This window comes from Lethenteron reissneri, chromosome 69 (genome assembly GCF_015708825.2).
Source record: "Lethenteron reissneri isolate LAM-NWPU_2019-01 chromosome 69, ASM1570882v1, whole genome shotgun sequence".
Classification (NCBI taxonomy): domain Eukaryota; kingdom Metazoa; phylum Chordata; class Hyperoartia; order Petromyzontiformes; family Petromyzontidae; genus Lethenteron; species Lethenteron reissneri.
The window spans coordinates 9,735,896-9,752,283 of record NC_083847.1 but is presented as its reverse complement, the minus strand read 5'-3'; the positions used below and the strand labels follow the sequence as shown (position 1 = coordinate 9,752,283).

Here is a 16,388-nt window from a genome sequence, read left to right as displayed (position 1 = left end):
GCCATACTGGCATTGCACCTGCCCTACACCCTTCGTCCTGCAGATGGTGGGCCCACAGGACAGCACCACGTAGCTATGTCAGGTTGGGCCCGACTGGGTTACGTGGGTCACCCAGCTACCAGGCACTTACCGGCAAACACCACACCCAGAGTATCCATTGTCTGGGGGAGGTTCTCCAATTTTTGTATTGTTTAATTATTCATGAGGGGCTTTTAAATCGTTATTTTTCTGTCACCTCCCACAGACCTGTTCACTAAGGGAGATCCTACCAGAAGGACAAGACTCCAGGCGACATAGCTCTGAGCGTCATTGGAACACACAACCCCCACCTCCAAGATAAGGTTACGATCCTTCGGTGGGGTTTTCTGCAAATGATGAGAGTAAAATGTGCGAATGTGTCTTGAATCGGTGCTGTCACCATTCCGCGTCTGTCATGTAACATCACCACATTGCGTAAAACCAGCTCATTAAGTTAACATTGTGGCCTTATTATGATAAGTATTGTTATGTTATGAGGTTCTCCCCACTGTAATCAGGCCAGGGCTTGTCCATGTAAATGTCGCAAGGCACAAATCATTGGTGGGTGATAATCACCACATTCAATTTATAACAGTAGTAGTAGTCTTTAGCGACCAATATTATCCGTAAGAAGTGTTTTGGGTTCGATCGTGTAAATATAACTATGTCGTTAAACCTGCCGCCACCACCCTGACTCAGCCCATCTGCAAGGTGTGTCACGTAAAACAAATTGTAGTCAATTAGTTACTAGTTCAGCACTAAACCAGTTGTGTGTTGGAGAGTAAAACCACAACAACAATTACAGTTCCGTTGCTGTGACGTGTCGCCACTAAATACAACTAGAACCAGCCTTACCAAGCGACAACTCTGACATTAGACGGGGTTAGATATTCGCATAAGAATAAAATAACAGCAAATACATATTGAATACTCACAAACTGTCGGCAGTTGCAGAACATGCTTGCCAACAAGGACATTAAAGTTATTTTTGAAACGTTCATGTGTTGTGTAAAACTAATTATTACTGGCCAAGACTAATTATATTAGAAAATCTATTGACACTGAGAGAAATAAAAATAATTTTCACCGTTCTCACAGCTGCAGCCTTAGTGCTGCTGGGAAGAATATTATTAAGTAATACACCTTCCAGTTATATGCCGTGACAAGGCATAGTATTACTGATTAATGGTGAAATCTTGACTTAAAGCTTTCGTGACTGCAGAAATTCATATTCTTTGGATCTATCGTTAAAGCCACGTAGATAGAAAAAAAATCGAAATATCACGACGTTTTGATGGCAACACAAGCAATCGTCATCAGGTGAAAAAATATAGCGGGAGAGCTGCTGAGGCATTAAAAAAATGTAGCGGGAGAGCTGTTGAAGCAGGATGTTATATAGGTTTGAGATGGGTATAGCCCAAGGGTAATTGATGATGGTAGTAGTGGTGTTGGTAGTAGTGGTGATGGTAGTAGTGATGGAAGTAGTGGTGATGAACGTAGTAGTGATGGTAGTAGTGGTGATGATAGTAGGGATTTATCTACGTGGCTTGACCGAACGATCCAATGAATATGATTAATGTTGATTAACGCACATGTTCCATACAAACATAATCCATTACGTTATGATTACAATGAAACCACCCCTCTAGCTCTCCGCATCTGATTGCCTCACAGTGATGACGTCATCTTACTCCATTTAAGGCTTCAAGCGAGGAATATCTCTTTAGATTGACTGTCTTTGTGCGATGGTCAGCCAAAAGCAGCTGCTGCTGAGGATGAGCGGAGTTGGCATGATGATAGTTTATGCTCCTTGAGATCGGCGAGGTATTGTGGTTCTTATTTGGCGTGTACTTTGTGTGTGTAATGAGCGTGAAAGGTTGAAGCAGATACAAAAAGTCACGTAGATGGAAAATAAAAAGTAAATAATATAAGAATAAAAATGAATTGGTAATAATTCCTGCATTCATGATAACCTCAAATCAAGATTACAAAATTAAAGTCAAGCAAAAGGAAGCACAAAACCCTGATATTGAATTTTTACTTAAAACCTTCGTGACTGCAGGAATTCATATTGATGGTTATTTTGGTAAAGTCACGTAGAAGATATAATTATGAAATAAAATTTCATTAAAATTTAAAATAACGTGGTTTTTAGCTTATATATTTTTTATAGTATTTGATTTTAATTTTCTATCTACGTGACTTTACCCAAAGAACCATGAACCTGATATTGAAGTTGCATGTTATCACCTTCCACAGGATCTGTGTGAGTTTCTCCGAGAAAACTCCACACTCGATGTCAACTGGGTACATGTAGGAGTAAATCACGAGGCAGCCACGCGGCTGCAGCACACGCTCGACTTCGTGCATGAAGGCTGGCAGGTCGAACCAATGCGCTGACACGAAGGCGGTCAGCAGCGACACGGAGCCATCCTCTACGGGAAGGGTCTCAGCTGGCCCCACCCTACGATGGGGTCGGGGGGGACGAAAAAAACAACCGAATGTGCATCGTGGCTTGTTCATTGTTACACGAAGCGACATAAACAAGAGACAAAGATGTCCTGCTTAACCTCTAATAGACTGTTGGGGACGAGTGCTGTTAGTATCGAGCAGTGTTGCTTTTGAAGGCCTGGCACTGTGGCGCACGAGGGGGTGGGGTGGTCAGCATAATGGCCCCGGCCGACTTTGTTTCCCCAGTGGCGATGATTACTACACACCGCACCAAGGAACTAATTTGAGGCAAAGTCGATCGAGAGGATGCCCAGGACCAGTCCAGATAATTGTCGCCCTTGTTGGTGGTCGTGAGTAGGAATCGATCTCGGACTTCGCAGCCGGAGACGTTGTGCCATAGTCTCCTGGCTCGCTGCATTTGCATAGCATGCTCACATAGTAGTAGTATGACCATCGATGTTACAACCATACTGAAAAACTGCCATCTCCTTGGGTGTCCAATCTGTAACCAATACATGTGTAATGACGTATATTGAGTCACTACGACGTTTAGCGCCAGCTACTGAGAGAAGAGTGCAACTGTGCGTGTTAGAGCCTCTCTCTGGAACCAGATTATGTATGGCATGGAAGGGGGCCCTAGGGGGCATGGTTCTGGTGACAGTCAGGTTGAGGGCAGTTGAGGACGTGATAGTCTGGATGAACCCGAAAGGGCACGTGATCAGGACAGGATAGTGAGGGGGGTCAAAGGGTGGTGAGAGGGACACGTGATGTATGGCCCAGAACCTTCTCGTAGGATGTAGAAGGGGGCGTGGCCGAGGGCAGAGCCAGGCCATGCTCAGGGGCATAAAAGGGAGGTCCCGAGAGCCGATGGAAACTGTCTGTGGAATGGAACCCGTCGGTGCTACATCTCTTCGATCCTCAGGTCTCGGTCTTTGGCTTTTACGCTCGGCATCGTGGGTCAAGCAGTGTGTTACTGACTGATCCGGTTATGTAGTTACCCCGTTGTGGTCTAGTCACCCGAGTTCAAGTGTGTGCCTCCGGGGAACCCACTCCACATGGAATTAAAGCTACTTTGCCTTGTTACTGATTCTCCCAGTTAGTTTAATGTCCCCGCACGTGACAAGCATGTTCTTTGGTGGTGTAAAAATAGACCACAACATTGAAAAAATTGCATTGTTCTAAAGTTAGAGGGTTGCAATACACGGATATAAAAAAGAAACATCGATGGTTCAGACGTACATGTATTTTTGCTGATCCTTTACTTGGTGGCAGGGCAAGTGGATGCCACCACAATATTACGACCCCGCGGTAGCTAGGACATGTTAGCTACCTTACCTGGTACACAGGAGGTCGTGGGTTCGATCTCGACCCGGACACCTGTATATTTTGAGTTTGCAAGTTCTCCCTGTGGTCGTGTGGATTCTTTTCTGGGTTCTCCGGTTTTTCTCTGCACATTTTAGAACTGTGCATTTAAAGTGTTCGGCTGCTATAAATGTCCACGTGATAAGCCACTTCGCTGATCTATCATTTGTGGCCAGGTCACTTCTGAAAAAGGCTACACAGCTCAGTGGGCGTTACCCAGTAAAATAAAAAATAATCGTTTAGTTTTTTGTTAGTTTATATGGCATGATATAATACACAAACATTGCCCACCAAATCAGCCTCTAATCTCTCTTGACTCACTCAATCCTATATACACACTTAGTGTGGATGTTTGAATGCATGCCCATGGAAGGCCAGAGAGTCCTTTATCTCTGCGCGTGTGGTTGTGAACCTACTTGTAGGTGATGTTGTCGGGATGTTTGGCGCGCATCGCCTCTTCAATCTGCGATGGGCTCACATCGATCCCCAACACTTTTGTGCTCAAAGAATCCAGAAGCTCCGTGCCCTGGCCACTCCCACAGCCAACGTCCACAGTGAGGGTGGGCTTTGTCCCCGTCTACACACACACAGATAGAATTAGGCGGCTTAGCAATGTAGCCTGTTTGCTCCCCAAGCCTTTCTACAATTATTTTCAGATGGACTTCCGAGCATGTAACCTGGGTATGGTTTCCAGAGTGCGAGAGAGGGAGTAGGAAAACTGGGATGTGACAGAGCTAAAGGATCATCTGTGGTCTTTCAAAGTAGACTATAACTCAATGCACGTCAAAAGGCTCTCTGTTACGAACTTCATAATGTAAAAATTAAATAAATCGTCTAATCTCAATCGATTGAAAGGATGCGACACCTCCACAGTATATGATCAATGAGACGTCCATGGCACAGGGGGTCCCCAATATACGTCGTCTCGATGTACGTTGTTTCGCAATAATGTTGCTGACTTATGATCAAACATCCTGTACCACTAGCATTTCGCACATGTGCCGCCGCTTTCTTCTCAGTCCCATCGTGTTCTCTCAAGTAACTGCTTGAGACAAAGGGACTATATGACTTTGAAATCACTCGAGTTTGAAATCGGGCCACAGTTTGCAGGGTCACTATGGCTCTCAAGACAACTTTTTGGTAGACATGCGATAAACATCAACACCTCTGCCACCGACGTTGTTGCCAGTGTCGAGTTTCCATTGGTTCCAGGTTGATCAAACTCAGATGGCAGACCAGGAGAATGTTGTTGCATTCAACTTAGAAACTGCCCTCTTGATCGTCACTATGTTATTTGCGAAGAACGTCCCAAATACTGTGCACAGTCCGGATTGACTGGTTGATTGATGGTTGGAGTGCAGCAGGACCCTTCACAATGCGCCACAGACCACGGGAGTCACGAGCCGACTCATTGACGTGCAGAATGTAGAACAATCTGCGATCTGCCGGCGGCTATGTAAGGGAGTAGTTGGACGGGCTCGAAACGTTGTGACATCAAGCACCATATCAATTCCAGGCAATTGATCAACGCCAGGTAAGGCCCACTGGGCAGTTGAAGGATGTAGCAGTGTGTCCTTCCTTACGTTGCAGAATTTAAATCATCATGCTCAGGGAGCTATTCATGCAAAGGCAGAAAATAGTTAACAACCAAGTACAGAAGTGATATAGACGTTTGAAAGTAACTAAAGAGAGAAAGACATTTGGAGATTTGCAGTGTCTCCGAAGTCCTAACCTCGAAGGGAAAGGAGTTCCAGAGTTTAGGTGCCGCAATTTCAAAAGGCACGATCACCTCAAGTGTGACGCCAAGACCGTGGGATACAGAGCAATGTACAATCTGAAGATCTTAATGATCGTGATGGATCAAATGGCTGAACGAGGTCAATAATGTAGGGAGGAGCAAGTCCATTTAAGTCCTTGAATATCAGTAAGATAATTATAAAATCAATACGGGTATGTACAGGAAGCCAGTAACGGATAGAAGCACAGGTGTGATGTGATCCTTCAAGGGTGTAGTAAGTAGTAAGCACCCTGGCGGCCGCATTTTCAACATTCTGCAGCCTATTTAGGAGTTTGCTCGGGGTTCAAAAAAGCAGGGCATTACAGTAGTCAATGCGTGAGAAAATAAATACGTGGATCAGTCTTTCAGTGTCTGCAGTGTTAAGGATGTGACGGAGCCGAGATGTTTCTCAAGTGCAAAAAAGAGGTTCCTCATGTTGCTATTGACATGAGAGATTGGATTGGATAGATGGGGTGTACAAATTAAAAATACGCTGTGCTTTATCATCATTAATATTATGGAAGTTGAGCCATCAAGGCTTTACCATGAGGAATTGACTGTGCTAATAGTGAAACAGTAGATACAACATCCAATCCCAACTGTAGGTATATCTGAGTGTCATCTGCGTGACAGTGATAGTTGAACCCTTGGTGTCGTAATAAAGCTCTACTGTGTTAGTTGTAGATTTAGAGGTGCCCATCATAACACATTGGTTGTGGTTTAAGAGATAGGAGTAGAACCATTTCAACGAAGTGCCCGAGATCCCCGTCAAGACTTTCAATCGGTCGAGCAATATATTATGATCAATCGTGTCAAAGGCCGCGATTAGGCCAAGGAGGAGGAGAGTATTTGGAGAACCTTTATCAGCAGCAATTAGGAAATCATTCATTACCCATACTACGGCTGCCTCAGTGCTATAGCTAGATCTAAAATCAGACTTAAATTGATCAAGTAGATTCATTGACAGCAGGTGTAAATTAAACTGTGAAACTCAAGAATCTTCGATCTGAAATTGAGATTTGGGATTGGGTGTAAGTTCCGAAGGACGGCTGAATCTAGATCCCGTTTCTTGAGAAGCAGTGTTACTGAAGCCGTCTTAAATGTAGATGGGACAATCCCAGTTATTAGTGACATGTTAAGAAGATGTTGGACGAATAGAAATAGAGAAAATAAATGATATCTAAGGACATGGGCAGGAAAAGGATACAGAGGACAAGTGATCAGATGAAATGTGTTAATTAATTAAGTCAGTTCAGAGACTGCAATTTCAGAGAACCCAGCTAATACTGTACTGTAAAAACTTGGAGATGGGTACTCAAAAGTATATGGATGATTGGGGAGTAATTGAGACCGGGTGGATAATTTTTTTCGAGGTGGAAATGCTGTAGTGAATTTCAGAGCACAGAGTGGCTGGTCAAGTGGTTTAGGTTGATTTAAGAGCTTTTGTGGTTGTAAATAAAAATTTTGGGTTTATTTCCTGGAAGCAAATTTGTTGGTGAGGAAGAAAGACTTTGTGAGGGAGATTGCGTCCTTGTAAGTGTGAGTGAGGCTTTAAATATTTGATAATGTATGGTTAAATCTGATTTCATCTAGACACGTTCAGATTTGATAACTACAGTTTTTAGTACGCACATTTGTGGGGAGCTCCAAGTTGAGAATTTGATGGCTGAAATGCATCTGGTTTTAAGAGGGCCAGGGAATCCAGTGTTTTGTGAATGGAGTTAAAGGACAAGGCTGCCTCATTCACCAAAAGCGAACTAAGCTTAGTTATGGGAGAAAGGGAAATAGACTGGGTAATAAAAGTAGAGGGGATAGACTTTACACTGCGATGCAATATTATGTTTAGGGAACCAGATGGGGTGGTGGGGAGTAACTCAAATATTATTCAGAGCGATCGGAACGGCTTATATCAGCAATAGAAAGGTTTTAAGTTGAGAATACAATGTAGCAGACTAAGTCCAAGGTGTGGCTACCTGAGTGAGTAGGGCCCTGCACATATTGTGAAAAATAAATAAGTCTAAGATGGCTAACACATCTCTTACTGGAGTGGTAGATGGGGAATTTACATGAATGTTAAAGTCCTCGTATTGCAGAATCGTATTGAATTTAGAGCACAAATGGGCGTCACTGATTGGCTGAGGGCTAGCTCAGTCAGACGTATGAGTGCTTTGATTGGCCGAAATTAGCGCCACTGCGTGCGCATAACATAAAAACGTCCCCATCAGTCAACATTTTTTACGTTCTGGCGAAACAATGGGGTCACTATGGGAGAAGAAACGTTAGCCGCATAAACGCGTTAACTAATATCACTTAACCAAGGGACTACTGTTTATACATATGTAGTTATAGTCTACGCATTACTGGATATGGATTAAAAACCATCTGTGGCAGTTTCAGTACAAGTGAGTCGGGAGAAAGGAGAGAGGCCCACAGTCGTATCTTGCATACCCACCCCTGTGTTGTAAAAAGGTTGTTGCACCCCTGAACTATACACTGGCTCGCCTGGCAAGGAACCAGTGGACAAACATAAATACATTCTAAGGAATAACACCGGCGGAGGTAGCTTCAAAGCATTACATCACTGTGATCAGTGCCCTTTCAGTGGGAATAACAGACAGCCATTTACTTACGAACTGGTCTCGGGAACGAATTATGTTTCTAAGTCAAGGACTGCCTTTACAAACAGCAGCAGCATCATCGCAATACTTATGCTGGTAACTTGGCAGAACCCTTCTGGATAGGAACATTCAAGACTCAGCGAGGCATTCCTGGGTTTAACAAGCAAAGTAACAATTTTACCGCTACCGTGTGCCGCACCTCCATTGCAAAACTAGTTTTGGAGTAGAAAGTCAAGAGGTCAATCACGCATACCGTACGCCCCTTTTAATTACCTCTATTTTGTTGCGTTGTTGTGGGTGCCAAAAGTGCCGAGGGGCAGATTAAAAGTGGCCAAAAAACACTCGGTGGGGGGAGGGGCCTGCTCAGTTGGACTTATGAATAAATCAACTTACAAACAGACCACTGGAACCTAACTTGTTTGTAAGTAGCGGAGTTCCTGTACTGTTTTTAAGAATTTCGAGCATATATAATTATTTAAATAAATTCCCAAAGGCACATCAAGAGCCCAAAGCTCCTCCCACTTTGACACCCCTCAAGCATCCATCGGGGTCAGCCTCAGGTCATCTTTGGTTCTGGCTCGCAGATATTCTGCCACCTGATGTAATACATCGTAACATACTCCCTTCCTCCGGAGGTCATCCCAAAACTTGTGTAAAGACAGAGCTACTTTATGTTTCTGTAGCCATGTGTTTAAGTGTGAAACTGCATTCCTCCCTTTGGGTGTCCGTGTCCCTTTTTATGAGCCTTTTTTGCCGAGTTCAAGTCCCACTCACAATCAACACAGTGGCGGTTGTCTGAACTGTTCCGAATTAACCCACTGGGAAGACAAAGGCTTTCGGGCGTGGCTCTGGCCACGCCCGAAAGCCTTTGCCTAATTTTTGATTGCGCAGAATTGACAATTAGAATATATATAAATACATGTTATTGTCCTGAATGATCCTTAGGTTCAATACTTCAAAATGATCTTCCATGATTCCGTTATTATCAAGTTTCACATGCTTAACTTAGACCGTATGTTATAGCGGTGATCATTAATAAACACATGCAAATTAGTCATTTTCAAACCCTCCTGACTCTGCTGTATTGTCATGTAACAATACATCCTAAATGATATTACCATATAGCACCACGATCTTTAAGATTATTCATATGCAGGTGGTTGTCAATTTGAACATTTCAACTTTCCAGACACCAGGCTTCGTGAATTTAAACAGTCGTTTAAATGGCAAGGGACATTCTTGTCATTTTGCCCTGTATTTGTCCTCGGTTGGTCAGTGAGTTTATGGTGCTTTACCACAGATCGTCCCTTTCGCATACTGTTCTGCTCAGTTATGTGGAGACGCTGATACCATTGCAACGTCCATACATTTATCTCTCAGAAATGTCCCTGGGTCACTCCTGGCTCAAATGCCAATTGGTCCTCGCTCTTATGGTTTTTTTATGCTCAGGATGCACTGAATGCACATATTTGTCTGCAAGTAGCTATGATAATAAAAATAGACAATGTCACAATTAATATTAATGTTTGGCAAATATACAACATTGCCTCTCTCCCTGTGCTTGCGTGGATTGTTACTCCGGGTCCTCTGGTTTTTCCCCTCCACATTTAGAAACATGTACGTAGAGTATTTAGCTACTGCTATAAGTTTCCACGTGATAAGCCACTTCGTTGAGCTATCATTTGTGCTGGAAATGTCTCTTCTGAAAAACAAGCTAATAGCTCCGTGGACCTTTCCTGGAAAAATGTAATAGTTTTTAGTTTAGTTAACATAAAAAAACGCAATCTGGTTTTGTGCACGTGAACAACAGAGCCACCGAGCGATGCGAAAAAAATTCCATTTGCCGTCCATTTTACACTCGCATCTTAATCCGGACGTCACAGGCACAACTGGGAGATGTGCGCATGAATCTGTCATGCTGGACTCGATAACATTATCGGAGCTGTTACAATATACTACATATAAAATGCACAGCAACAAGCAAGGGATTAGTCATGTATGCTGCATGGCAATTATATCGTTCTCCTTCGTCATCTATTACTCAAGCAAAAACGACTACATCATCATTTTTTCAAATAGCAGTGATTGGTATATGTCGCTGTTATCCCCCCCCCCCCCATGTGCCAGATTAATGTCACTTTCATGACCATCATTGAACCTGAAGGTCATTATTATCAGGCAAAATATATATTTTGATTAAAAAATAATAATCTATCGTCTACCCTTCAAACCGGTTAACCTCACTCTTCATGAGAATGAGGTTTGAGCTTCACAGCCAGATGATAAACAGGGCACCGCAGAGGCTAGGGGATGATATCTACATTGTTTGGTATGCAGGAGGCGTGGGTTCGATCCCGACCCTGACGCCTGTTATATACAGGGGGGTGCGTCAACAAAACATTTACACTTATATGGGACTACCGTTTTTAATGGAAAAAGCACGGATAATACACTATAACATGATAATAAATGTATGTTAATAGCTTCAAAAAGTCAAAGAGTATCGGCAAGTTCGCCATCATTGTCCACACGTGCCTGGAATCTTCCTGTATATTTGGAGTTTGTCGGTCTCTCTCATAATTACCGTGGCTAGGAGATGTTAACTACCTCGCCTGGTATGCAGGAGGTCGTTGGTTCGATTCCGACCTCGACGACTACTGTGTATTTGGAATTTGCGTCTCTCTCTCGGTGGTCGTGTGGATTTTTATCCGTGTCCTCAGGGTTTTATCCTCCACATTTAGAATGAACATCACGCGGTCAGAGTTATTTGGCCGCTGCTATAAATATCCAAATGATGATAGGCCCACTTCGTTGAGCTATCATTTGTGGCCAGGTCGCTTCTAAAAAAAAAGCTACATAGCTCAGTGTGTCTTACCTGGTGAAATAAAAAAAAGTTTTATAGTTATATCTATGGGAGGTGCGTCGAGCCAGCACTACGACCGGCCACCTTTGTCTCTTCCAGTGGAGATGGTTACACACTCACACCAGGTAACTAATTTAAGGCTCAGTCGACCTAAGGGGAGAGGCCCAAGACCGGTTCGGATAATCGCTACCACTGGTGTTGGTTGCCGTAAGCCGGGAATCGAACTCGGGTCTTGGCCGCTGTATCGTAGCGCAGCGTAACGCTAACCGCTGCACCGCCACTCATCCCCGAGAAAGACAAAAATCCCACGTATAGCATGGAACAGGCTGTAGGGGCAAGTGCTGTTAGTAGCGAGTATCACCATCCCTTCATGGCACATGAAGGTATGGGTGACCTACACCAAGGCCGCCCGGCCGCCTTTGTATCCCAACCGCTCATGTTTACACACCCAGGGTACTATTTACTGAATGCTGCGTGGGCCCCATTGTCTTCAATAAAGGGCTTAGTTATTCTGTCACATATAAAGGTCGGTAACTGTGGACAACCACTTACACTCGTACTCCACTCCATCAAGGCTGAGCTGCGTGTGGTGGTGGTGGTGATGGTCGTGGTGGTTATGGTCGTGGTGATGATGGTGGTAATTATGTTGGTGGTGGTGATGGTGGTGGTGATGATGGTGGTGGTAATGAACTCCCACCGCCGATTCCTTAATCTCCCTCTCCAAATGATAATTCTCACCCACACACCAACACCCCCACACCAACACACCCACACCAACACACCCACACCAACACACCCACACCAACACACCCACACAACCACACCAACACACCCACACACCAACACACCCACACCAACACACCCACTCCAACACACCCACACCAACACCCCCACACCAACACACCAACACACCCACCCCAACTCACCCACACCAACACACCAACACACCCACACCAACACACCCACACCAACACACCCACACACCCACACCAACACACCCACACCAACACAACCATACCAACACAACCACACCAACGCACCCACAATAACGCACCCACACCAACCCACACACACACACCCACACACCCACACCAACACACCCACACCAACACACCCACACACCCACACCAACACACCCACACCAACACAACCATACCAACACAACCACACCAACGCACCCACAACAACGCACCCACACCAACCCACACACACACACCCACACACCCACACCAACACACCCACACACCCACACCAACACACCCACACACCAACACCCCCACACACCCACACCAACACACCCACACACCCACACCAACACACCCACACACCAACACCCCCACACACCCACACCAACACAACCACAACAACGCACCCACACCAACACACCCACACCAACACACCCGCACCAACACACCCGCACCAACACAACCACACCAACACAACCACACCAACACACCCACAACAACGCACTCACACCAACACACCCACACCAACACACCCACACCAACACACCACACACCAACACACCCACACCAACACACCAACACACCCACACCAACACACCCACTCCCACACCAACACACCCATACAGCCACACCAACACACCTACACCAACACACCCACAAGCGGACCTTAAACTTTCCGCGTAGCTTATTTGCCGCTTTCGTTTAAAAAAAATCAACTTCGTAACTTAAATTCGCCACTCCTCAGTCAAACAATTCACCCCCCGGCCCTCAGCTGATGTCGCCGTTCCTGTGGCGAGTGCTGTGTTCGAAGTGAGGCCAACCCCGCAAGTGTTTCACCCCTATCGGTCCCACCTTACCACTCTCAAACCCCACCTCACCCCTCTCAACCCCACCTCACCTCTCTCAACCCCATATCACCCCTCGCGGCCCCACCTCACCCCTCCCAGCCCCACCTCTCGCAGGCTTATATAAAGTTTATCGTTACATTTCAATTTCAAGTATACAAATGAACAATTACGGGAGTCTGGTGGTGGTTGTTTTGGCGCGCTGTTTTTGTAGAGAACCGCGGGAACTGTCACTTCTGGGTTCTAAATCGGGCTAATGAGCAGAGTGTGAGTGTCGCAGGCGTTTGGCGGGCGAGGTGGTGGGTGGGGGAGTATCACTGCATCACCGCTGGAGGGGGCGGATCGTATTTGCCGAGTGAGATAGGGCAAGTGCCAAAGTAGAGGATTGTGGATAGGTATTGGTTCCGTGAAACACTTTTTTAAATACATAGTTTGCTGCTGCTGCTTTGTAGCAGTGGTACACAAACTAAACTATTCAACTATTTTTAGTTTACCATGTAAGGCCAACAGAGCTATGTAACTCTTTTTTTCAGAACCGACCTGGCCATCATAAATTATAGCTCAACGAAGTGGGACTATCATCGTCGTGTGGAAATTCATAGCAGCAGCCAAATACCCTCTAAACGTGTCGCGATGTTTATTGTAAGCGATTGAGAGATGCAATTTGCATCTCATAAAACTGTTCGGGCAGGTGCTGTTAGCAAGCAGCACCTGTGAAGGCTCGCATGGCACAAGAAGGGTTGGGTGGCCGACACTACACCCGGCCTCCTTTGTCTCTCAAGTGGCGACGTTTACTACAAACAGCACCCTAGGTACAACTCATTTGAGGATGAGTCGACCTATGGGTAGGCCCAGAACCGGTTTAGATAATTGTCACTGTTGTTAGCCATGAGCGGTAATCGAACCCGTGGCCGCCGGGGTTGGTAGCGCAGCGCGCTAACCACTACACCACCGCACCCCACGCTATTCATATATATACATATGTATAATTAAAATCTCACTCAGATGTTTATCAGTTCCTCCCAGATTGTACGGTATTTTAATACAGTCATACCTTTAACTGCTTGATCAGTTTTAATGTTTGTTCTATTTCATTTGGTTTGGGCATTCAGTGCCCTTTCCTGTGCATCATTGAAACCGTTAATTGCAGCACTTCTTTAACACGTTTTATCTCACTCCTCAGACTTTTACCATTTGACACATTCTTAGCCCGATGTTTGAGTGCCTTGTTGAGAGAGGATTTCTGCGGTGGGTGATGGTGTGACTGCGTTAGTGTGCGTTTTCTTTCAGTAAATGCTCTTTTATTTAACAGTTTCTGCCATACCTGAACAGAATAGATGTATATTTAGCAATCTAACCCAAAACCTTTTAATGGACACATCTGCATGTTAAATTTTGATCCAACTTTCTTGTACCTCCTGAGGAAGACCTATTGCCCAAAACGTCAACTATTACATAACTCCCTGTCCCAACCCGACGGGGCTGCCCTGAGCTCGTCTCCGACTCTCCTCTCTGCCCTGAGGAATGCCTCGCTAAAGTGTCCATTCTGATCTTATGGAAATTTACATTGAAAAAGATATGCATCCGTTTTGGTGGATTGTGTAAAAAAAAGCACGCTCATACATTTCACGTGATGATGAAAAGATATGTAAGAATGGGTTTCATGGCTTCATAACCCTTTTTGTCAATACTAAAACAGTTCTGTTAAGATGTCCAAACAACAAATAGATGATACACAGTATTGCAAGGCATCAAGTCTGCATTAACCACACGTACTTGTGACAAAACATGCAAACAAACATGCTCTGATAATATATGTGCATTGTCTTCGAAACGGATTGGCGTACAGCAGACACATCCTTTTATATGGCCTTGTCTCACCACCAGTGTTCGTTAAGTAACTGCAAGCGAATAAGTAATATTAAAAAATACTTTAAAATTTATTTACAAGATTTGAGGATACGACAACAACGGACAGAGTGAGTTAATAGAAAGCGTGTAAAAAGATTGTTTAAATTTGTTTATTTTTTATGATAGCATATAGGATTGTCATCAGTAAGACATAAGTATGCGAAGTTTGCAGTCGATACCACATTGGGAAGTGGGTTAAAATTGAGTTGCAGGATTTGAGTATACGACAACAACAACAGAGTGAGTTAAATAAAAGCGTGTAATAATAATAAAATAAATCAAGGGACGCTCTGCATGTTTGACATAATTTATTCGCGCTCGCTGGTTACGCTTGGAACCCACATTGTTTACGATCAATGAGTTTAAAAAGTTTCTTTAAATATCTTTCTAGGTTACCATATGGATTGAAAATGTTCGATTTTTATTTTGGCAGCTAAGGCCCCACCACTGAGCGATGTGGCTCTTTTTCAGACCCGACCTGGTCATCACAAATGATAGCTCAAAGAAGTGGCTTACCATGTGGAAATTTAAAGCAGCCAATGCATGTTTCTAAATGTGGAGGAAAAAAACAGAGGACCTGGAGAAAAATACACGCGACCTCAGGGAGACAGACATGCAAATTCCAAATATGCAGCAAGCGTCAGAGTCGGGATCGAAAAGACGACCTTGTGTATACCAGGTGAGGTCTGCACTTCTCTAACGAAGGGGGAAAAGCTAAACCACGTGGTTGACCAGCATATCTCGAAATTGCCAATCAGCTCCTGAACGGATTGCTGGCAAACGCAAGAATATAATTTATGCACAAAACACATACAGCATGCACCACACACACATACACCATCTGACAATAAAGCAACTCGCACACGCAGCCTGTAGCACACACACATAATACTCACGTACCTTTTCCCACACGTAGTCCGTCAAAGTTTTCAAGACATCTGCCGACAGGGTGGGCCGGTAGCGCTTGTACAGGCAGGCATGTTCAGTGCCCTCGAACATACGCACCGACATTGCTGCTTCGAGGAGGAGGTGGACTGCGCGGAACTTCTCTGGCTTAAGGTGTCGAGGATGAGGAGGAAGAGGTGGTGTGGAGCTTCCCTGATGGTTCTAGACCAGAGAGCGATACCCCTTTATATAGAGGATCCAACGACAAACCCCACCCAAATGTGAGTTTGTGTCTGTGTGTGTGTCAAGGTGTGTATGTATGTATAGTCAGATGCCTTTCGTGACCTCGTGTCACAGGTGCTAGCTTAAGTTGCCCCTCGGCATAGTCATGTTGTTGGGTGTGTTGAAAGTCTAACTGACTGATGACACTGATACGTGAGCTGGAGTTTTTAGAAAGTATGGGCCAGATTAGCTCAGTAACAATGCTAGGAGGCTGCTACATTTATGTGCAGCCTATGGGCTTGTAATTACCAAAACCCTGTTGATATAGGTTAGGATAATAGAGGTGATTGTGTCTGCGAGTGTGAGTGAAATCTCCTGACCCTCTCCTTTACCATTATTTTTTATGGGAAAATAGCTTTTGACATTAGCGATTTTCAGATATGCGCGTTTTTCCAGGAACCCGTCTATCGT

The 16,388-nt window shown here is 44.6% G+C and overlaps 1 protein-coding gene across 2 annotated transcripts in view; it reads right to left on the bottom strand.

Moving 5' to 3' along the window:
- The window catches only part of LOC133360557 (putative methyltransferase DDB_G0268948), a 29,701-nt gene extending 13,762 nt beyond the window's left edge, over positions 1 to 15,939 (bottom strand). Inside the window, exons 1-3 of one of the 2 annotated variants that reach the window (XM_061579353.1) lie at positions 15,816 to 15,939; positions 4,248 to 4,408; positions 2,269 to 2,482 (exon numbers count right to left, since the gene is read on the bottom strand). In XM_061579353.1, coding sequence (XP_061435337.1) covers positions 2,269 to 2,482; positions 4,248 to 4,408; positions 15,816 to 15,821 — 381 coding nt within the window. In that variant the 5' untranslated portion in view covers positions 15,822 to 15,939. Of the gene's footprint in view, positions 1 to 2,268; positions 2,483 to 4,247; positions 4,409 to 15,710 lie in introns of both variants that reach the window. The other variant, XM_061579352.1, reaches the window with a different exon arrangement.
- Between the last annotated feature and the right edge of the window lie 449 nt (positions 15,940 to 16,388).